Source organism: Ceratosolen solmsi, unplaced genomic scaffold, assembly GCF_000503995.2.
Source record: "Ceratosolen solmsi marchali unplaced genomic scaffold, CerSol_1.0 scaffold28, whole genome shotgun sequence".
Classification (NCBI taxonomy): Eukaryota; Metazoa; Arthropoda; class Insecta; order Hymenoptera; family Agaonidae; genus Ceratosolen; species Ceratosolen solmsi.
Genome location: NW_011948429.1, coordinates 201,398 through 226,761, shown reverse-complemented (window position 1 = coordinate 226,761; position 25,364 = coordinate 201,398). Strand labels below are relative to the sequence as shown.

Below are 25,364 nucleotides of genomic sequence, written 5' to 3'. Positions count from 1 at the left end.
TATATATATATATATATATATATATATATATATATATATGCGTGCGTGCGTGTGTGTGTGTGTGTGCGCGCGCGCGTTATATATATGTATATGCATATAGATTTACAAAATTCTATTTACCTTAGAAAGTACGATTTTATTTTTATAAAAATTTCAATTTCAAATTTTTTATATTTTTTCATTATTCTATCATTATCCATTCATAATTATTCCAATAAAGCATTCGATACATTTAATACGTTGATATATTAAACAAAAATAATAGCACATACATGTCATGCCTATGTATGAATTTATAATATATTCAAAGTAAATACAATAAACATAACTTCTGCGCTTTTTATATTTCCTACATATTTAATAGGTATTGCAAAAAAAAAAAAAAAGAACCTTATTTTGTACTAAAATTTAAGAAACAAAAACTGTCTGGTTTTAATTTATTATATATTAAATAGATTAAATATATTGAATAGATGTAATTATAAATAAAATGGAATAGTATGGTATAGATTATTTGGTTTTTATTTGAGGTTATTATTTTTTTATCAATTTTTCATGCTTTAACTGCAAATATATAAAATATGTTTTAGTCGCTAGGGAATATATTTCATCTTTTAATTTTACTTTTTTATAAAATCCCTCGTTTTTCTAATTTAGAACTCTTTCGAGTACTTTAAATTTATATTTTATTTATTAAATATTATTACACGCAAAACTGGCAAAAATAGTCATAGTGAAAAATTATTTTCAATTAACTGTTATTTATTATATTATTTATTTACAAACAGCTTGTATTAAAATTTACCAAATAATCAGAGTTTCTTAATTTTTTAACTTTATGTATAATCTTACAATTTATTCATAAAACGCATCGTTTTTTATCAAAAATTTAAAAAATGAGATAAATATTTAACAGTCACATAATAAACAATTTTTTTTTCTATCGATATGAGGTAAAAAAAATTTTTTAATATCATTATTAATGAGAACTTATAATCTCGTATTAAATTAATATTTCATTCTTTTATTAGTATGTATATTAAACACTACAGTGTTTGATTTGTTTCAAAACTATTGTAAACAAATCAAATATGTATCACACATTTTTATAATTAAATGTCTCACATATTAGCATTACTGTAATATAATTACTATTCGTACACAAAAAAAGTATTTGAAAGCTTATTTGGAAAAAAGCACTATAATTATTATATTAGTAATATAACATTAATCAATTTGACTTTTAGTTGCCAATCAAAAAAAAATTTTTGATTTTAAATTTGTAATTTTTCTAACATATTTGCTTGGTATCTCTCCATTTAAAGAATTATAGCACATTAATTAGAAAAATTAGAATTAAAACTTTAATATTGGGCCATTTTCATTTTTTTTTTTTTTTAATATCCATTATATAAAATTTATTTTTTGCATAACTTTAAAGTATTACTAAACATTACGGCACCTTTGTGTAATAAATATGATTAAAGTTTCAATTGAAATTTGATTGGAATTTTTTGTATCGCACTCAGTTACTCAAGCATAATATGTCGATTTCTTGACTTATTAGAAAATTTATTATCGTATCGTTGCATCGTCAGATATGGATATCGAGTTACACGATCGATAGGAAAGTTACTGTAATCGCAAATAAAGTCGGATCGCATTTGACATAAAGCTAATCATTAAATTAATGAAATAAAACTGTATATTATATAAATGTTGAATATTAATTGATAGATGTAAATATGATGCAACATTATTGTGCTTAAGTGCTTGAACGGTCTGTTAAAAAGCAGATAATTTTGATGAATGTTAGTAAGTACAGGTGTCCATAGTTGCTCTAACTTCTAATAGTCTAAACAAAATTTATACTCTCTCTCTCTCTCTCTCTCTCTCTCTCTCTCTCTCTCTCTCCCTCAGTTATGACAATGATGAAATAATTTATTTTCAGTGACTTAACCAATGTATTTATAATAAGTTAATTACAAATAACAGTTCTTATCTCTCTTGAATTTATAAAGCATTCAAAGAATTATCAAAATTAATATCCTATAGGCTTAAAATATTGGTACTGCACATTTTTAATATAATGAATCTAGATAAGAAATACTTATAAGGTTACTATTATTTATATTTTAGATAGCTTCAGAGATCACTGATTTTTTTTTACAAAATTAGTAAGTCCGGTGATGTTACGATACCATTATTGGCCATTAATTTTAAATGCATGTACCGCCTTTTAATTAAATATATTTAATTATATCTTTATATTTATAAAATATGAATTAAAATTTGTTAAATATGATATGAATTTAATATATAAAATATGAATTAAAAAAAAAAAACGGTAATACTTACAGTGAAATTGTAGATATAAACTTGAACAAGAAATATTGCAAATTACATTAAATAAGAATTAATATTTAATAGTATATATAAATAGTCTAAGTAATGTGTATAAAAATTACGTTGATCAATTTTGTCTTCATTTTCTTCAATTTCTCTTTTAATGACTCGCTTGTTGATTATTGTGTCCGTTATATTTCAATTAAACTACTGTAATTAATCCGACCTTTATATTATTTAAAAACAATGTTATTGTATAATTAATGCTTTCATATTTTTGCATAAATTATTTATATTTTATCTTATATTATATTATCGAAGGTATATAGTAATATAATACAATACATTAATCACATATGAGGAAATAAATATTTTGTGACACTACAAATTTATACTTCATGAAAAAATCAATTTATTTGTAAAAGACTTGGTAATACTTTATCAGTACGACTTATCTGCACTGCACAAATGACATTTAATTAAGCATCGATTAATTAAATAAACCGTCAACAATTTTCTATAAAGTATATTGTATTCGTCAATTAATTTCGTTTGTATTTATAATGATACTTTCTCGTAATTAAAAAGTAATGTAAATAACAGATTTTACTAAATTAATATTTAAATTACTTATTTCAGATAATAAATTGATTTTATACATTATTGTTTAATTATAAAAAAATATAACAAACAACAACTACCTTAAAAATTTATTTTAAATTTAGATAAATCATTTTGTGATTAATCTCAATCTATTAACTAACGACAAGTATACTTCACAAAAAAAAATGGATATTAAAATGTATGTAATTTGAAATAATAATATAGAAGAATACGATGAAAATCTATGTACACAATGATAATTTACAATAAACTATCTTTCCCAAAGAAAAATAAAGTTAAAAATACACAAATAATTTTTTTTATTTTCATATAATTGGATTGAGAATAAATAATGAAAATAAATATTTAGTATTTTAACTATTTGATTACATGATTAACGTTTCATTTAATTAATCAATTATGTTTAAGGTATTTATAAAAATAAAATTTTCAAAAAAAAACTTCATTAATATTTTTAAATGATAACCTTAGTGTATTGTATATTTAAAATTTGCAAATATATTTCAATGTAGTTCAATTTTTAGAATTTCGAAATGAATATATATATATATATATATATATATATGCTTTAAGATTAAATAAATATTAAATTTATTCAATTATTTTCTATAATATTAATACCAAATTCTTATCCTCTCGATTTATGTCATTGATTATCTGATTTTCATTAGCATCGTTATGCAGTTGTTTGTTTCTAATGATCAATATTTAATTAATTTGAAATACCGTTTGTGCCTTCGTTTAATTTATTCCTATTTTTACAAACTTTGTTTTTAATTTATATTAGTGATAATATAGAATTGGAATGTTGATATAAAGTATAAACCAATACGAATATTAGAAATAATACAATACATTTTATTTATCTAATGTGAGTTTAAATATTCACAAGATAGAAGATAAAGGATGTTTCATATGATTGGTTAGGGACAAATAATGCAGTAATTAGTAATAAGTATTAGTACGGAGATGATTATTAGATGACTACATACTCATGTTTTGTATCGAAAGTATTTTTAACATAAAATAATAAAAATAATAATTCGTATATATATAAAGCGAATTAACTGTAAATTCTGTTAATCTTTAGTATAAAGTCAGAACAATGACATTACTAACGATATACTAACATTACATGTAGGTATTTACAGCTGTTGCTATTATTCTTTATATACTTAATATTTATTACAAAATATTTTTCAACTATTTATGATTAATTACAATACTAACCTCAAAAGGTGCGTTTCATTGAATTCACGAGAATAAATTTAATTGGAATTTGATTATCTTAATCAGATATTTTTATAAAAGTTAAATATTAAGCGTTAACATAAAATATTAGAAGTAATTGCTTACCGTACATTGGAGGTAGTTTTACATGAAGAATAATATTGGAATATAGGCTGCCATCAAATTTAGATATAAAATTTAATGATTATATTTTGTTGTTAAAATAAATATAAATTGTGTTATTTTATTAAAAAATTGCATATAGTTACGAATACTTATATTACATACTTTTAAAATAAATTAAATAGATCATTTAATGGCAAAATATCATATTAAATTTAAATTAATGTACATTTATAAATGTATTATATAATCAAATTCAGTATAATTGAATAATTCGATAAGTAAAAAAATGGAAATATTAAAATAATATTATATAACTTATACTTATTTTTGTTTTATTTTGACATTTAAAAACATTAAATAATTAAATTGTTAAAAAATGCAATTATAGAAATATTATTTTTCAAATTGAGTATTTTGTATTTTAAATATTTGATTACATGACTTATATATTTCATTTAATGAAGTTATTATTTTTCATATATATATATATATATATATATATATATATATATATATATATATATAAAGATAAAAATTTATTAGCTTTTTAAAAATTTGCATAAGTTCATTAATATTTTTAAATGTTAGCCACTAGTATATTATGTGTATTATTGAATATTGATAATTTTTATATTTATTTTACACTCAATATTTACTGTATAGTTGATAAATATTTAATCATATATTATTTTCAAATGTACCATTTATAACTAAGCATTAAACTACAAAATGTAATAAATCTTAAAATATATATTGTAAAAAATAGTGATAAATTTATTCCAATTATATTTATAATATTGCCGATAATACTATACTCGTCTAATATTGTTATTGTCTTTTATTTATAAAATTTCTATAAATAGTTAAAAATCGCAATATCAATATTTTTAAAATACTCACATATTTTGATCGAGTGTGTTGAAATTGGTAAAAGATTTTATTCATAAATTTATAATTATATAAAAATCTAATTGTAACTTTTGTTTTTTCTTTTAATTGATTAGAATGGCACATTATACAATAATTTCAGTCCATAATATTGAAATATATAGCTTCAATAATGCGTTTTTTGTTTAATGTCTTCGTGTTTTTTTTTTTTACAAAATAACAGACGTTAATGTTTATAGTATTTTAAAAGTAATATCAATATTTTAATGTGATTGAATTTTTACATTTTTTAATACAATGTAAATTAAAAAATTTCAAATTCATATTAATGTTAATTCATAATGTTATTTAAAAAATAATTAAAATATTAAAAAAACATTTAAAATATTACGATAATTCATTCGACTTTACATTGATATAAGATTTTTTTAAATTCATGAAATATTACATGGTCTACTAAACAAATATTATTACGCATGGGATGTAATGCGGGTATTTAATTTTTGCAAGCAATTGGAATTAAAAAAAGTACCCGATAGGGATAGGTTCGGATAAATAATTATTCTGTATTTTTAATATGACACTGAATAATGTAATGTAGAGCCGTTAATTTGTTTTCAACGACAAAGATAAAGGATGAAAATAAAAGTTTTCAATTAAATTAAACTTTAATGTGACGAATAATTAATTGAATTACTCTTGAATCACATAAAAATATAAGAACTTCGATATTATGTCGATTTAATTACTTAAATAAAAATTGGCCATTAATAATGAGTCATAAATAAGGTTTCAAAATTCTACAAATTACAAATTAATAATGTAACAGAATAAATAAAGAAAAATAAAGTTTAGTACGGACATATTGATTATCTTTAAATTGTTGAAAAATAATTTTAGAAACTTTATTGACGAGAAATTTTCTAAAGAATAAATCAGGAACGATTTTTAAGATAATACAAATAATTGCAAATGAAGATATATTCCATTTTTATTATTAAATAACCGTAAGATTATAGAGATAAATGAGATAACATATTTATCCCAATAATCTTTATTGAAATAAACTTAATAAATTAATTCAGAGAAATGAGAATTTTCTTTAAAGAAGGATCAAAAAATATAATAAGTAAGGATAAATTTTTATTCTCCATCCAACGATATGAAGATGTTTCAATTATATATAAATGAATAAAATGTAAAGAAATTTATCAGCAAATTTAATGACAAATTTCTTTTATTCATTATTTTGTAATTTATATTTTGTAATTTAATTTATTTTTATATATTTACAACGATTGAAATACCGACTAATCTATTAACAACTTTGAACATTCGACGTAGAGGTAACCTAGGAGATGTATTAGCGAAGGTAAATTTTAAGTTAGCAATTATGTGATAAGCGGGAGAAAAAAGGTGTCCATGCAAGATTAACCACATTACCATTCAATCAGATTGGAAAAACGATGGTTAGTGTCTTGAAACTTGATCCATAAATTTTATCCCCAAGTTTTCTCGAAGAAGATGGATTTGGTGGTAATTGGCCCTTTTCGGAACGGATAATGATAATGGATTATTAGTTTTTGTTACTGATAGAATGTTGCCGTCGTTGACAACGTTGTAACGTCCCATTCAATTACATCTCCTAATTAAAATTATATGTTCCGTTGATAGATCGGGTAATACGGCAATCATAATTATTACAATTGAATTTGAAGCTACGGTTTAGACAGAAATGGACGTAATGCTGTAAAGGTTTGGGTACTGGAGATTCGATAAAATAATGAATTTTTCCGTCTATCCGTTGCTCTAACATTATACTATAATACCATGTGCGGGTGTGGGCGTGTGTGCGCGTGTATATGATTTAAAACATCGTTTTTTAAATTACTAAATCAAGTACTCTGACAAACATTGTCAGATAAATTGTAATTTTTAATTACAAAATCTAAAAATTGCATATTTAAATTAAAGGAACGAAGGAAAATGAAATAAAATTCAAAAGTATGGTAGATATTGATTAATTACAATTTAATATCATCATCATCATCATCATCATCATAATTTTTATCAATATTAGAATTATTTGGAAATAAAAAAAATGATAATGGAAAACTATGGAAGAATTCTCAATTAGAAATGTAAAAATATATTAGCGATGGTATTATTTTTCACCTTTTAGACTCTTATGTTGTCATAAACTAAATTTATTTCTACTTATATATATATATATATATATATAATGTTTTAATAATATTCAGAAAATTACTGTGAAAACTACTTTTTAGAGATTTAAAAAGAAAAGGCAAGAAAACGAGAAGCAGAAAGATTTTTTAAAAAATTATTTATTTATCGAAGGTATTCGAATCAACGATATGAATTATTTGAATAAACAAGGTCTGTTAGATCGCAAATGCTTGCTATTTTGCCAACATCTTATCGTAGAAGCTATTTTAATATTCAAATGATTTTATCATAAACGCTTCGAGATACATTCTCGCAAGATGCAAATATAAATACTCGCGGTATTTATAAATGTAATTAAGAATAAGTATTACTTTGAAGAAAGTAAGGCAGGCTTGGTTCTCTTATAAAAACAGTTGTAACTCGAAAGTAGCTTTATTAGCTTGAAAGGCAATAAAAGAACATTTCCATTTACGGCCTGTAAGCGCAAAGTAAAAATGAATAATATTTCTGTAGCAATGAGAATAAACCGAAGCGAAAGAAAATTTGCTCGGGGCACAATTAATTGCAGGTCAAGGAAGGAAGTTAAGAAGGACTCGGCGGTGTTCTATGTGGCACACATCATCATAAGCTCAGGACATGAAAGGGGCCTTTGGGCGACTCATGTCGTGACTCTCGTCTTCATTTAGTCCGAAAATCCTTTAAATCATGCGCAAGAGACACTGAGATACGCGACTCACCGACTTCGGCCCACAATCCTCAAAGACGCGAGAGAGACGAGCGTAATCAGAACGACGTACCGCCACGCAAATCAGATTACTCGACTTTGGGGAACTGGGGCCATCTTCTTAACCGGTTGCATCTGTGTGCGTATGTCCCTGCTCTTTGCGCCTGAGTTTACTGTATTTTGTATTTAACGCTTTACACGTCCGTGATGTGTTATCACTCTCTCTCTCTCTCTCTCTCTCTCTCTGTCTCTCTCTGTCTCTCTCTCTCTCTCTCTATCTCTGTCTCTCTCTCTCTATATATATATATATATTTTTTTTTTTACTGCGCTTCTTACAGCCAGTGTGGTTTTCCTACTTTCTTTTCCGTGGCTTTTGCGAGCTGCGTGCACTCGTTTCTAGAATGTTGTAACGGTGCATGGCGATTGTGGAAGATATACTTTCTTTAATTTTTAAAATCAGTCCGAAGAAAGTTTTCCCTCCGATTGCCCGGGAATTTTAATTCCTGCTTATACTTAAACATTTGTTTTTCTTGGCTTCTTTTTTCTTTCTTCATTTTTTATGATTAAGACGGAGAGAGAGAGAGAGAGAGAGAGAGAGAGAGAGAGAGAGAAAGAGATCAGGACTTTGTTAAGATCCGTATTAATTATTGTTTTGATCTTTGTGTAGATGAATGTATAAATCGTGTATAAGCTTACCGAGCCAAAGAAATTAAAGTTTGAAAGTAAAATGTAATAAAGACTCAATGTGATAAAATATTTAGTAAACAAAACAAAAAAATAAAAAAAAAACATAAATTAAAAGATTGACTCACATAAATTCTTCTAAGTGACTCTTAAAATTACATCTAAATTCCTTATTTAATTGCTAGGAAAAAAATTTAATTGCTTGCTTTCCTACTGGCTACAAGTATACACCAAGATAATTATTTCTTTGTTTAAACAATGTTTGGTATATACAAGTGGAGACAAAGAAAATGTTAGAGTCTTGGGATCAAAATTAAGAGAAAAAGGCTCTGAAGATCGAGTAGCGAAGAAATGTTTAACACATCGTTTAACAGACTTATGCTTTTTAGGATATTTTATAATTTCGTTTTTTACTCTATCCATAATTTCCGACTAGACTCATTTCATTTCATTATTGAATAATGTCGCCGTTTGAATATTCAATTGTGTAAGAGCGTTTCATCATAATCAGTGTTTAAATAGAACGTTAAACAATGAATTCGCGTGCAAATTAGCTTTTTAATATCTAAGATATTAACACCCAATTGTACATAAATTTTCAGCTTATTAAATATAATGCTAAATATAAAATTTGAATTAATTTACGATTCGACAATTCCCTCGTCTCGCAATACACTTATTCGGATAAATATTCATATTTGAATAGTTTGACGGGCCGTTGAATGCAATTAAAATAAAAATAGAAATAATTAGCTGACTGAACGTCGAATGTATGTGAAATTAATAGTACATTTATTAATCTATCAATTTATCAATTTATCAATTTATCAATTTATCAATTTATACATTAATCCTTTAATCAAAGATTGTCAAAGTTTATGTATATTTTTTTGTTTTGTTTGATGTATGATTTAAAAAAAAAAACCCCTGTCTCTAGAATCATGGCACATTTTTGTTCTCTTAGTAAGTAAATTTACAAGCGAGTCATTAGTGAAAAATGTATATTAAGTAAACGAAGCAATGGTTAAATTTATATTTCACCAAAAAATTAAACTCAATAGTGTGAATTTTTTCTCATCGACTGGATAGCGAATTGAACCTCAACATCCAATTACTCATAGCGCAAAGAGCTTTGTATGTTGCAAAGCGACTTGTTAAATTAATTGCAATTTCCAATGCGCGCTCGAGTGCATTACGCAATAGCCAAGTTTATCGGTTCACATCAAACCGATTGGTAGCTCCTCGAATAACAATAGAATGCACGAGTTCCTTGTTGGTGAATGAAGCTTGTGAATTTGCATTTAAAAACATGGTCGGAAGCGTACCAGGGAAGATAGATTTTTCCTTAATTATTTTTCCCTCGCTTATTCTACGCAAACTTGCCGACAAACAACTACATTTGCAAATAACGAGAAATCCTTTTTACATTCGTTAAAAGGCAATTACACTCCTGTAATCGTATTCATTTAATACTATTATAATGCGTGAAAATAATTTCTAACTTTTAAGTTTATTTCAAGGCCTTTGGCCGCTGGTTTCTTATAAAGTTTCGTATAATTCTTGTAAGAAAAAATGCGTTCATTCTTGGCGCTTTATTATTATTATTATTATTTTTTTTATTATTATTATTATTATTATTATTTTTTTATTATTATTATTATTATTATTATTAATTTGACTTATATAATTTAGATCGATTGGATAAGGTATTTTCCTAAATGCGCAACATACTTATTCACTGCAATATTACCAATTGTAGATTAATACCGAGTTAACAGCTAATAATAATACATTTCTTAAAATTCAGAATTATAGTTTTTTAATTAAATTCTGTTCAATGTATTACATTACATTAAAGTTTGTATAAAATATTTAATAAATAATTACTATCGGAATGAGACTATAAATATTTGCTGAATTTCATATGAAAATTATTAAATTTATTAGTCACATTTTGATTTTAAACAGCGTTGGTATCACTGTAATTATTATTAATCAAACGTAATAAATTCGAAATTGCTTCTTTGAACGTGAAATGAAATGAAAAAAAAAAATTTTTTTTTCAGTTTTAGTAGCGAAAAATGAAATCCAATAAGTTGAAATATATTTTACATCGATGTGTCGTGTTTGATTATTATAATAATTAGTCGACGAAATGTTGATGAAGGTAACGAAACTCGTGTAAGAAGATATTGAATTTCACATTACTATAAAGAAACATAAATAAAACTTAAATTGAAATAATCAACAATTAATTCATCGCAATTTTCATAAAATCACTTAAATATTTTTAATCTTTTTAATCTCAAGATTTTGCATATTTTTTTTTTCAAGAAAAGCTTTAAAATGGAAGATAATATTATAATTATGTTGAATTATAAGTGGCTGCTGGCCTATACACATATCTTAATAATAATTACATGGGTATGATCTTCCTTATTCAATTGGTCCTTCATTAAATAATAATTCGCTTCGTGATTGAAATTATCCTTTCATATGCGATATATACGATACACTGATTCACATATTAAATGACTCAATAATATTCCTATTGATGATTGTCGATTTTCGAGTGAATAATTAATTCCATGTCCTTTCAATTTTCGATGACTAGCAAATTTTTCTGATTACCTCAAACAGAATATGCGATAACAATTAACGATAAAAGCAGGACCTAAAAACATTATATCCACAACATTTCGTCTCCCGTTGTAACTTGTTATTTCCTTTAAAAATAACTCTATTTATTGGCCTTCCCCTCTTCGTCTATCCTTTTCGCAATGTGGCTTAATATTAGCAATAATTATTGTCAGTAATAACGATTATTACGTATTACATACGCAAAGTGCTAGGATAATACGAAATGAATTCGGTGGTCGTCGATGTTGAATAAACAATAACCAAGATTCAATGGGATTACATTGAAAAAAATTACAAAAAGTTTCTAAATATCTTGAATGCACGAGTTTTGCTAATTTGATACATTGAGATATAAAAGTTTTTAATCATAAAAATCAACCAACGTAAAGCATAATGAGTGCTAAACTATAATGAGAAACGCTCGCTCATGATATAAAGGAACAATTGTTATTTTGTTCGTTAATTTATAATTAGATTATTACATGTAATATTCTTGGAGGCAATATAAAAGATAAGAATAATATTCTAGCGTTTAGAGCTGACAGCGTAGACGTGTCTCGAAGATTACTCAGAGATTTTCGTAATCCATCTGTACGATACAAGCAAGACATCCGAATAAGTAAATCATAGTAAATTTGCTTGCCTAATCAGTTTGAACTTTGCATTTCCTTCTTTACTAGTTGCCCCTTCTTCTATCATATATTCTTCAAAATTATACAGTAAGGCCCCTTGTTTGCATTCAATCACCGAAGCTCCGCACTGTCAATAATTACAGAACCGACAGCGTTACCAAGAACATCTATCCGTGTATTTGAGCTCATAGAGTCGCCCATTAATAAGATGCACACGAATGCATTAAGTATGCAATTCGAGTAAACGTCTCTTTTCGGAAGTAGATTTTTTCTTTTTTTTTTTTCTTTTTTTTTTTTATCAACGATTCAATAGATCGGTTGCGTAATGGCAATTGCCCAATGTCGAAATAAATAATAAAAGACAATTTAATGCGAGCAATTACAAACGAGTGAAAGAACGAAAAAGAGAGACTCAAGTGCTTACTTTGTTTCCATTAACGACAATGACAACGCGTTGTACTGTGATACTTATAAAGAATAGCCTTTGAATATTCCTAGAATTATTGCAATTTAATTATTCATTGTTCTCTCTCTCTCTCTCTCTCTCTCTCTCTCTCTCTCTCTCTCTCTCTCCCTCCCTCCCTCCATCATACACACGAAATCTTACTCCAACGCACCTGCAATATGTATTGGAAAAATAATTAAAAAATGCTAAAACCATTTCCACAAAATTTGATACAATTAATTTTAATATATATTTACTTTTAATAAAATATATAGTTTAATCATATTCAGATGGGAGTATGTGCATTATTTTAATAAAAATTTAAAGAAAGAGAACAAAGGAGGTAGAAAGAAAGTGTCAATATGAACGAACGAGAGAAAACGAAAGAGAGGGAAAAAAAAATAGAGAATGAGAGCTTGAATGAGATAGGATTGGGAGGGGGAGGGGAGGGGGTGGGGTAGAGCAATAACGTGTAATAGATATGGAGAGAAAATAGTGAGCATGTTGCGGGGGTCCGATGTACGGTTATATGTAAAAGAAAAAATGATAAAGTCCACAAGACGAGTATCCATTATGAATGCAGAAATATAAATACGTAACTGTAAATGAGCTATCAATGTTATAATAAATCTTTTAATTACAGATTTTATTCTCTATTAATGTCATATCAAAAGAAAAAATTTAGACAAACATAATATAATATATATTTATATATATACATATTGATAGAAAATTTCGTAAAATTCACTTGATATACAAGTTAATTCAGTATATCATATCAATATAAAATATGTATAATTAATATGTATAATATAAAAAAAAAAAAAAAAAAAACTGTATAAATCATTATAAATGTTTTGTTATAAATACGATAGTTAAATAATTACAACGTAGTTTTTATATTCACATATATAGGCGCAAATTTATGATGCGTGAAATAAAATTATCAACTCGTGAAATGCGAGAAAAATCTCAAGATTTTCAAAACCGAAAGATATATCTGTTTAAATTTGCTGTAAATTGTGCAACAGTTCGAAGGTAAAATTAAACTCTAAAAGCAAATGTATTTGCACACGACTATGTATTTCATATAAGCCGTATATTTACAGATGATACTTATAAGAAGAAATATTTCTGCCCTTTTGGTACTTCTTACTGGGCGCATACGCATTACATGTGCCACAGTGGTTCTTTAGCCCTGTATTTGTGTAGAATCGTAAATATTATACAAAATATTTGTATTTGTGTTGCAGCTGATAAGAACGAATCCGAACCAAGTCTTCATTCACTACAGTGCTATAAAATTTTACATTTCTGTTATAATGTACGATAAATTGTTGATCGAATACTTAAATAATAAGTCTTTCAACAATAATGTTCTACTACTGTTTAGACTGTCCTTTCTCGAGAATATGATACAGTAATACGTATATTAGTTGAAATTAATTTTTTTGATAATTTGTCGATCGCTTCGGGCTTTGCAGAATGCAAAATAATATTATTTTGAACGAATAACCGCAATATTATAATATTTGCTTTATCAATTTACAGTTTTAACAACGTATTAAAAAATGTTATCGACTTTTATCGTTGTATTTATTTGATAAATCCAGTTTTAATTTATAATAAATTTGGCTCCACTTACATTTTTTTAAAAAATTTTCCAAACCATCTGTTGCTTTTTAATCATCATAAGATGCACATACTTACATTATCAAACCTACGCGCTACCATAAATGAAAGAATTATGTATTGAAACGAGATTTCGTTGTCGCATTAGTACGGAGCTCGTGACATGTGGATAGCTTATAAAAATATATTTGTCGAAGCAATTTCCGTGGGTGGGTTGGCTGGTGGGGGAGTAGGTGGAGGTTGTGGTTGTGGATGGTGAAGGCCAAAAATAAATAGCACAGAGAGGAAGGAATCGTAGATAATTACTATGTCCAGTGTGTCGAAAATCAAGGAATTAAGGACGGAGGATAATAGGCGAGTGAGTTTTCGATTAACAACAAAACGATCTTCTCGACCTACCGACAATTCTACTATCTTATTTGATAAATTCATTTATAAAATCGCTTTCATTATAATATTCATTTAATAATAATAATAATAATAGTCATAATAATAATAATAATAATAATAATAATAATAATGATGATGATGATGATGATGATGATGATGATGATGATGATGATGATAATGATAATAATGATAATAATGATAATAAGAAGCGAGAGGCAGGCAGAGAAGCTCTTCAAAGCAGCGAAAACAAGTCGACTTATTTTATTACACTTTGCGGCTAGCTTATTTCATTACACGTTCTCTTATTTATTCGATAGTTTTATATTATAAATTCGAAGCAATATTCTAAATTAAAAGGTCGGTTTCGTGCAAATGTACATGTATTGATTTTATGATAATGTAGGTCATTATTATTAACTTATATTATTAAAATAAAGCGTTCCCGGTAACGACGCGTTATTTGGATAATCTTTATCCTGGTCGATCCTCGTTTCCGTCGGCGCATCAAAAGAAACCTTCTGACGCACGCATACATACAGCCGGACAGAAGTGCATGAGAAAGTGCATACGAAGACTTGCACTAACGATAAGTTACGCCAAATGAAAATCTTCGCATGAAAATAAAATTCTCCCCCAATAGAATTCTCATTCTATATTATTCATCATTCTAGAATAAAATTCTCTCTCTATCTCTCTCTCTCTCTCTCTCTCTCTCTCTATATATATATATATATATATATATATATATATATATATATATATATATATGGGCGTGCAAGCGTACGTGCATATTAAAAAAAAATCCATTATCGAAATCTTTAATAATCTTGACGATAAAAATATTATTGTATCATGAACTTACATTTATTTCAAATTCTGTAAAAGTATCGAAGTTTCATGTAATTATAAATTTTTTTTCTACTGCCTTTTTCCCTTTATATATGCATGCATACTATGCATAGTATAGAGAAAGTGGGCGAAAGAGATAAACTTAACGAGGTACGTGGGGGACCGAAGCTTCTTCCGCTGTTCACTAGGCTTTGTATTAAAAAATGCGGATTACCGAAAGGTGCGTAGCAAAATAAATATTTTTCAAAGTTCGCGGGACAGTCACGTATCGCATAGCGTGTAGGCATATGGAAACGATTATAAAATTCGCTTTAGACCAATTCGTTAAAATGAAAGCTCGAAGAATAATAAAATGCACGACACGTGAATATTTGAGTAGAGCGGAAGCTGCTGACAGGACAGAAAGGAGTAGAAATTCTCGGGTAGGAAAACGAAAGAGAGAAGAAGAGCACGTCCAGCCCAGAAGACACAGCGAAGAAAGGCGGACACAGCGAAGAAAGGCGGGTGCCCCTCCCCCCCCCCCAATTCCATACCTCCTCTCCCCTCACCCCATCCTATCCCCTACCCCTCCACCACACCCCCTAAATCACCCCACCCCATCCCATCGCCAATTCCATCGCCCACCCGGACTCGCCGTCCATCTTTTCGAGGCCTCGAGTTACGAGGAGCTCGCGTAAGCGTCGAGAATGCCGTACACCGTCCCCGAGATTCCACAAGCTCCTGCAAGCTTCAAAGATTCACTCGCCGGTATTAAAATATCGCACTACGGGCGGAACATTCAAAAATTCCGGGGCGTGGGACGGCATCCGAGGAAAGAAGGAAGTAAGAAATAAAAAGATGCGGCGGGCCTCTGCGCGATATATAAAAGTGTATGACGTGTAAAAGAACAAAGAAGGTCGAAGAATGCCGAAGGTGAGGGCGAAAGATTTTCCTCACCTGGAATATCTTAAGGAGGATCGTCGCACGACACATTTTCACTGAATTCTTTCTGCCCGGTACGACGGGAATTTCGCTGAGATCTGTCTATCTCAGCCAGCGGTATGGGGTACGGCGGGTGGTGGGTCAACGAGGGATGGGTAGCGGTTGGGGTGGGGTGGGGGGATGGATGACTCGCATCTTATCGCTATGCCATACTACCCTTCACCAAGATATTATTACATATTTAAGGTATTACGGTCCTGGAAAGTAGAGGCGTATATCTTCCATAATGTACTTGGTTCTTGATCATGACTGATGTACGTATGAGTGTGCGTAAGGCTTCATCGCTCGACCGAATTCGCCTTCATTCGCTTCTTTATCATTATTCAATATGATATTTACTTCTATCCCTTAAAAGATCTTGCATAATGTTTTTGCAAGCTCGACAATTTATACATTCTTGCTTTGGTCTATGTTATTCGGTTCCATTGTATGCCGCGAAAAAGATGGAGATTGCGTGTGTGCGAAGATATATTCTTATAGGTGAAATAGTTTTCGATTTTCTCTCGCGTGCAATTACAAGTCGACTTGCTTACGATACTTGCGCGTCTACTGCGTAGTTCTCATGCATTTATAATACAGACACGATGGACGACTAATTTATAAAACTGTTGATACAGTGTTTTAAAGTAATTACAAACCATAAGTTTATCTTTTTGGAAAATTGAAATGTATATATTACATATGATAACGTCACTTTTCTTATTTATCATGTTAATTATACTTTGATAGAATAATTTTAAGAGGTTATAAAAATAAATAGGCTAAATCAATTTGTATCTATGTGCGCATAAAGATAAAATTTACTTAAACGTGCTATTTTAATTATAAATATTATGAATGTACGATTGAATTACATTTCCCTTGGTTTCATTAAATTCATTAATTTCAATTTATTAAAAGGATAATAAGTGCCATTCGAATAAGCCAATAAATTAATCGAGAAATGAATATTAATTACCATTGCATATTATAAACAATATTTTATTTAATAATCCATTTAATATCTATCTTTAATTATTAATTTATCATATCGTAATTCGCACGCACATAAACATACAAAACGCGCGGCCATTGTACTGCAAAATGTTGTTATAACTTCACGTGTATATAAACGAAGATTTATTAATGTTCAAAAGAGGAAACTTATAATTTTAAACGATTGCGTTTTAAAAACACGAGACTCGCTATCTTTGTACCTCCTTCTTAATAATTTGTTAAATATTCACGCATATCATGCAACATACAGCGATTCATCAGAACATTCAATATCTGAAAAGTTTTGAGAAGGTATAATTTTTAGATTATTGCTCGCGAACATTAATGATAATCATAACGAGAACATTTGGCTAGACATATAATTATTATATCATTACGATACATTATGATCAATGTAAAAATTGGATCATTTTAATTATTAAAAATTGGAACGATTCGTAAAATGTCGTGAAACTTATATACTTATATAATAAATTAATAAGATGTGTATGGTGTAATTGGTGGAGAACCTGTGCCTCGCTAAAGGATTTAAAGATTTTACGATCGAAAGAATGTCCCTCTAGATACTAAGGCAGCATATTGGCAATTATTAATAAGTTTACGACCTGAGTCATCGATCAGCCACATTGTCTCACGTAAAATGTTTGTAAAATCAAGCACGAGGCAATACATCCGTGAGCCACTACTATTCTATCCGTTTGATAGTGGTCCCTTGCGTTTCAACATTAATGTCAGCAAATGTTCCCTTAAGGACGCCCGCGTGCCAGCAAACGTGCACAGGTGCTCATTTATATATATATATATATATATATATATATATATGTATGTACGCACACGTGTAAGCGTTTGTGTCTGTTTGCGTGTGCGCGAGTCTGTATATATATAAACATCAGCCTCTCTTGTTGTTCGATCCCGAAGGATGTTGCATTACTCCGTGTCTTGCATATCTCCGGGGGCGCATGCCAAGCCCATCGTCGACGTCGTTTGCGCATCGGTCTCTACCTCGTACACGCACAGAGAGAGAGAGAGAGAGAGAGAGAGAGAGAGAGAGAGAGAGTAATGGACAAAGAGAGAAGCTCAAAGTACAACGTTGTCTCAAATCTTACTCGTCGGTCTGTGTGGATGGATAGGGCACTTGGAAGGATTCCATTCGGTGCGTACCAACACAGCACAATCCGAGTGGCATACCTTAAGATGACACCCAATTGGTCCATTTCAGCGGGCGCGTATAACCCCGATTTCCCGGGGTCGGAATTAACGGCGGCTATGACATATGGCTTTTCGAGTCAAGTACTCGCATTCTCTACGCGTATTTCTGGATAAGCAGGATAATTCATCGATTTGGATACTCGGTCGGCTAAGATGATATGACATTTGCTTTTATTTTAATGCGCATTGTTACTGCGCTCGACGATTCCTTCTTCCTTTTCTTCGACAGTGCTGTAAAAGTTATTACTTGGAAGCCGCGTAATGTCGAGACTCAAGAGGAGCCTTACGATTTAGCAACACTCGTTTGGAAGTTTCATGCTGCGAGGAGTAATTAAATCGGAAAGCCTTTACATTTCTGTTTGGAGATATGTAGCGATAAATCGATATGTGCGAACATAATAAAATTTCTGATAATATGTAATATCGGCTCCAATGAGAAATAATTGTAATTTATTTGCATCCGCTGTCTCTATCTATTACATGCACGAAGGCACATATCATATTAATTAAAATGAATAAAGCATTGATTAACGAAATTGACACTATTGGATTAATTAAATTTAACGTTAAATAATTTTATATTTAGGGAAAATGTATTTAGAATTGTTTTTCAAATTTATTGAAATATAATTTACCATCATTGATTCGTATTAATTATTTCGTTAGAAGTCGCGATTTTAATGTTATTCGAGATTTTAAATCGCGAAAATCGGGTTGGAAAATCAATGCGAATGAAGTTTAACGAAATTCAAAAGAAAAGCGGGGACGAGCACATCAAAGCAAACCAAATCTAAACTCCTTATAGATCAGCTTCGGAGTGAAAATCGCTATATATATATATATATATATATATATATATATATATATATATATATATACATATATAAAAAAAATAAAAATTCAAATTAAAAATATCGTTCTCTGACACTAAATGTATTTAATAATCAATATTATTTATGTATTTTTAATTGTTATAAGCGCATTTTGCTTATAAATCTTCACACATTTATTCCATTAAATGATTAATTATAATTTTTTTAAACGAATACTTTCCGTCAGATATTTTTCATCATTAATAAAAGGTAATATTTCACGTGCGCCTTGTATGTCCAAAGTAAGAAATATTATAAGCTTAAATATCTCACAAGTGGATAAAAATATTTAGGCCACAAAGCATTGTGTGAGTGTGAGAGAAAATATCTATATATATATATATATATATATATATATATATATATATATATATATATACATATATAAAAAAAATAAAAATTCAAATTAAAAATATCGTTCTCTGACACTAAATGTATTTAATAATCAATATTATTTATGTATTTTTAATTGTTATAAGCGCATTTTGCTTATAAATCTTCACACATTTATTCCATTAAATGATTAATTATAATTTTTTTAAACGAATACTTTCCGTCAGATATTTTTCATCATTAATAAAAGGTAATATTTCACGTGCGCCTTGTATGTCCAAAGTAAGAAATATTATAAGCTTAAATATCTCACAAGTGGATAAAAATATTTAGGCCACAAAGCATTGCCCTGACATTAAACATTAAACATTAGATGTGTTAAATGATCGAATTAGATAATTAATGGTGAATGCCCGATGAGTTTTCCAGACTTTGTACTGTCATTTTCAAAATCGGCCGATTTCAGACTGTCAATGCGTGCGCGTACGCGCACAAAGAGAGCGAGCGAGAGGGAAAGAAAATAGTATAGCTAGGCATTGCGAGGGGAAAGGAGAGGCTGTAAAGATTTCAATACTTCTTGAAGCGATTGTAGCTCGCAGGATTTCTCGCAATGTAATTTATTTACCGCTAAAGCATCTGGACCGGACGGAGAGAAGCAGTAGCTCGTTATCTACAGCATAACGTCCGTGTGTATAATATCACGTCGGTTGATTTACGAGCGCAGCGCAAACGGCTACGGCAGCGTAACGTTGACAAGCCACGATAAGTAAGTTTGCATCTATCGAGACATCAACATTTCCTAACGACTAATCAGTCTGACATAAATTTCCTTTCGTGAATTTGATTAGCTTTACCGAGGTTGAGGATAGAGTGAAATTGCAAAACGGACAGCGTGAGTAAAGCATTGAGAGGGACACGGCGAGAGAGAGAGAGAGAGAGAGAGAGAGAGAGAGAGATAGAGAGAGAGAGAGAGAGTGTGTGTGTGTGTGTGAGTGTGTGTGTGTGCGTGTGTGTTAGAGAGAGAGAACGAAAGAGATTTGTGATAAAGTTAGCGGTAAACTGTTATTCGCTATTTATTACTTTTTCTCTTTCTAATATTACGTATATAATTGATCGTGTATTCATTTCACGTACTTTTACTTCATCGTATTGCTCTTCAATTTAAAAGTACAATTAATTTTACGCAATTAAAACAAGGTTATAATAACTAATATTTATAATCCGTACAGGTTCTCCATGCTTTTCCAAAGTTTTATACGACGTTTTATTTCTTATCTTACAATATATTACACATTGTAATAAATGTTTACTTTATATTTATCTTTCACTTTATATATTGTATATTTGGTAAAACAAATATTCCATTACAAGAGGAAACTGTAACATAATGACGTGTAAATATCATGATTTATCAGCCACTTTCTTACTATAGGCTTATAATATACACACATATATATATATATATATATATATATATATAGAATATTATAAACAGAAAAACATTATTATATACAAATTAAAAATACGCAGGATAATGGAAATTGTATGGTACTTATACTTCCTTATTAAAACCTTAAAAATGAGAGATAAATATAGCATTCCTTCGTATATAAATATTAATTAAATTTAAGCCTTGAAATCATTTTATTGTTAAATTAATTCTTCAATTTTCATAATATGAATTTATAATTCATAACAATTTATAATTTTGTTAATATTATTACGATTTTTAAAAAAATCCTTAAACTTCTTTAGTAATACTTCTTATGAATTGTTATACATAAATATTTCTATATATCTGTAAATAAAATAGGAAATTTAAATTGAACTGGGCAAGTACAGATATGATTATATCGTTTACTCAAATCACTAATATTATTATTAAATTTAATCCAATATACTAATCAATAGTACAAAAGCTAAATGTACAGCTTCAACGAATGTGCAATCGTTACATCATCTACGGAATATGCAAAAATATTTCAATTTATGTTTTCAATGCTTAAAGGCTCTAAATGAAAAATTTACTGCTGAATTGACACTCAATAATATCCATATATTCAATAATTTAATTATATGCCTATAATCTATGTCGATACTATATTTTTCAAAATATTTAAAGTATCTGTGATTAGTTCAATGAAATTTATGCTCTTTCAAACATTGTCTACATCAATAATTTTGAAACACGAAATTCTTATATATTTACTTCACTTATTTATTCTTTATACTATTTACACGAAATTATACAAGGTGGCATAATTGAACTCTATGCTATCATAATATCCTTTTTGTCGATATCCGAATGTTAGAGAAAAAAAAAAAAAATAATAAGCCATCCTCCAGCTACTTTTCTCATCTATTTTCTACCTCGAATTGGCCAATTATGATCTCTCATCGACACTTATGACCTACGCTTTACTCTATATACGACTTAATAGTTTTCTTCGTGCTCGGCGCGTTTATTGTTAATTTAAAGTACCCCGGGCATTGTTTTTCATGCGCGGACAGAGTCGAGAGGAAAGTAAGCCCATGTTTTCCGAATACGAGACATCGAATACCACATCGACGAGCCTCACCGAGGAGTTCATCAAGGCGCTGCGTCTCCTCCACTCGACCGAGGCCGGAAGTGCTGAGGAACTTCGCGGACTATTGCTTACATCGATCGTGAAACGATATGGATCGACAAGAACGACCCTCGACAGGCCCCTGGAATCGGAATTTCAGGACCAGGAGGAGCTGAAAGAAGAACCCGGGCGGAGCTACTTCGCTAACGTCGCTGGAAACGACGAGGATGATAAGGACGAGGTCCCTAGGATTTCTATTCCCGATGAGGGCCAAAACGACAGCACCGTCTGCAAGGTTTTTCCTATAAATCTCCTTTTTATCAAATATCAAAGACTGTTTTCCTTTTCGAAGCGAATTCCTTTTTCACAACTCATCCTAATGTCCCATTAGAATTGTCGGCTTTGTACAATTTATCTTTAATTATCATTACAGTCAACGCACAATAATTAACTTTTCTGCATATGCCTAAAAGCTCTAAAACTAAAACACAACCCGTCTGTAAATAATAATAAATGTAATGTTATTAATAAAACAGGAATTGTTGTTAGTATCTTAATTAACCACGACATTGGTTTTACTAAGTAGTTATGTTAAGGATTTTATATTCATTTACAAAACTTTAGCAATTGTTTAAGATTATTTTACTCGTAGTAAAAAGTATTAAAATTAGTAAAGATTCTATATTTGCAGAAATTTTTTCGTACATTCAATTCAATTTACAAAAAAAAGTTTGTAAAAACAGTGGCATCGATTGCTTCAAACGAATTAAATTGTTATACCATAGCATAGTAACGTATTATCATTCAAGATTCGGTAATAATATGAAATAATGCCAGAAATTTTTCTACCAAAGTAATTTATGTATTAGATATTACATCAAGTTAAATAAACGTGGAAATTACATTGATCTTCTGTATTTTAATTATAATATTTTTCATTTTCGTTCTCTTCCTTATATACATATGATTTTTAATTTATGTAAAATATATGAATTTTATAAAGATTTTCATAAATAATATAAATAACACATTAAAGCATATTAAAATAAATAAAAAAAATTTTTTAAAAAAAAAAAAAAAAAAAAAAAAAATAATTATCAATTAGTAATTTAACATGTGTACATTTAACAGTAAAATGTTACAATATATTTTAACGTTATTGTAGTTGCGCTGCAAATATCAATAAACATATTTATTGTAAATATATACAGCTATTAGATAATAATAATCCTTTATCATATATTGATTATACATCCACATATATTTATTTATAAATATAAATTTTAAAGATAAATATTTTGGTTGCATATTTTTTTTTTTTTTTTTTTTTTTTTTTTTTTTTTAATTAAAATAATGAAATCGCTAGCAAACAGCTAACAAACATTGTCTCTCGATTGAAATTTCTTCGTACGTAGTGTAGTGTATCGATAATTTGTTAAATCAAATTTCATAGTACGCAATTCCAGTTTGATATTATTACTGCTTTATACGTGAAATTAATTAATTTGTTAAATGAATGTTCATTTCCTGAAAAATGCATAAATTCAGTTAATTCGTTTATAATTAAAATAACTGCTTTGAGAATGAAAAATATTGCATTTCTAAAATAGGCGTATAAAAATAGTGCAGCAACACAATTTTTGTACACTTTAACATTATCGGCATTTTACAAGTGCATAATACAGCCTGTTTAAGGAATTTTTCCATTCATTTCTATGATAAAAACTGTATGCTAAACTATGATAAAAAAAAAAAAAAAATCATGTATAAATATAGAAAGACGTCGTGTATTAAAATAAGTCATTAATGTTTATCGGTAAACATGTGCGTGTGCACATTATGAAAAAGTAAGCTCTGAAAATTGTTTCCCGACTTTTCGTTATAAAAGAGCATTATTTATGACTATTATTATTATTATATTTTATATGGCGTGTGCAAAAATAAAGTTTTGCATCGTTTCAAGTGACCGTAAACGACAAAGGCAAACTATTTTGTGCATAGCTCGGTGTCACTGTGGCTTTGTTACACTGCTATGTACCGAGAAACTCGAGTTGGTAAAGTTGTGTCAACTGCAGATACAATATGATGAAATAATAGTTTGCATAGTACACCGTAAATGTTTTATGTACTTGTATTATCCCTTTTGCCCTTAATTCAAGTGGTAAAATGTTCAAATGTAGCCCCAACGTACGGGGTTTAATCATTGCTCAAATGATAACGATAAATCGCCTACAATTTCTATATTTCATTATCCAAATATCTATCAATTTATTATGGGAGTTTTATAGTTTTGTAATGACGATTAGTAAACGAATGCAAATAATGTTAATGTAATATATAATGTTTAAGTGGATGTTTCTTTCCACTTTGTTTGAAGGAGAGAGAGAGAGAGAGAGAGAGAGAGAGAGAGAGAGAAAGAGAGAGAGAGACTGAAGTAAAAATTACTCGAATAATTATAATGTTAATATGACAAAAAAAAAAAAAAAGATAATAAGTCCCGATAGCGTTGGAAAATCTCTAATTACGCTTGAAAATCATTTAACGATTATTTATGTTTATGCATGATTTTATTAAATACATGGTTACATGAAATTTCAACATTATTCGTAACGTCTGATTATGGCTCATAAATATGCAAGGAATGCTTTAGCGAACGAACGTTAACATTGAATTCATTTTAATAATTATTGATTAGCTGCTACAATATAAACGAGCACATAAAATTTATTGATGTTTCAAAAGGTATGTAATGTCTCGGAATTCGGTCCACTGATACTACTTCAATGTCAAGAGTGTCGAGAGCTTTATCATCCACTCTGTCATCAGCCACCAATAACTGACGTAGACGTTCACAAACTCGATTTTCTTTGGTGGTGTATGGAATGCGAACGAAAAGCATCGCTACAAAGCAACGCAACAAAAGATGAAATTTTGTGCAATTCAACGTGGATTCACGGCAACTAAATAAATTAAGCAGCCAATGAAACGATTAAAAATGAAAAATGAAAA

The 25,364-nt window shown here is 28.7% G+C and overlaps 1 protein-coding gene across 1 annotated transcript in view; it reads left to right on the top strand.

The window, feature by feature from the left end:
- LOC105363727 (integrator complex subunit 12) overlaps positions 1-25,364 on the top strand; it is a 31,364-nt gene extending 6,000 nt beyond the window's left edge. The window contains exons 2-3 of the mRNA XM_011501481.1: positions 22,300-22,650; positions 25,098-25,364. Of these exons, the coding sequence (XP_011499783.1) occupies positions 22,300-22,650; positions 25,098-25,319 (573 nt within the window). The 3' untranslated portion in view covers positions 25,320-25,364. The remainder of the gene's footprint in view (positions 1-22,299; positions 22,651-25,097) is intronic.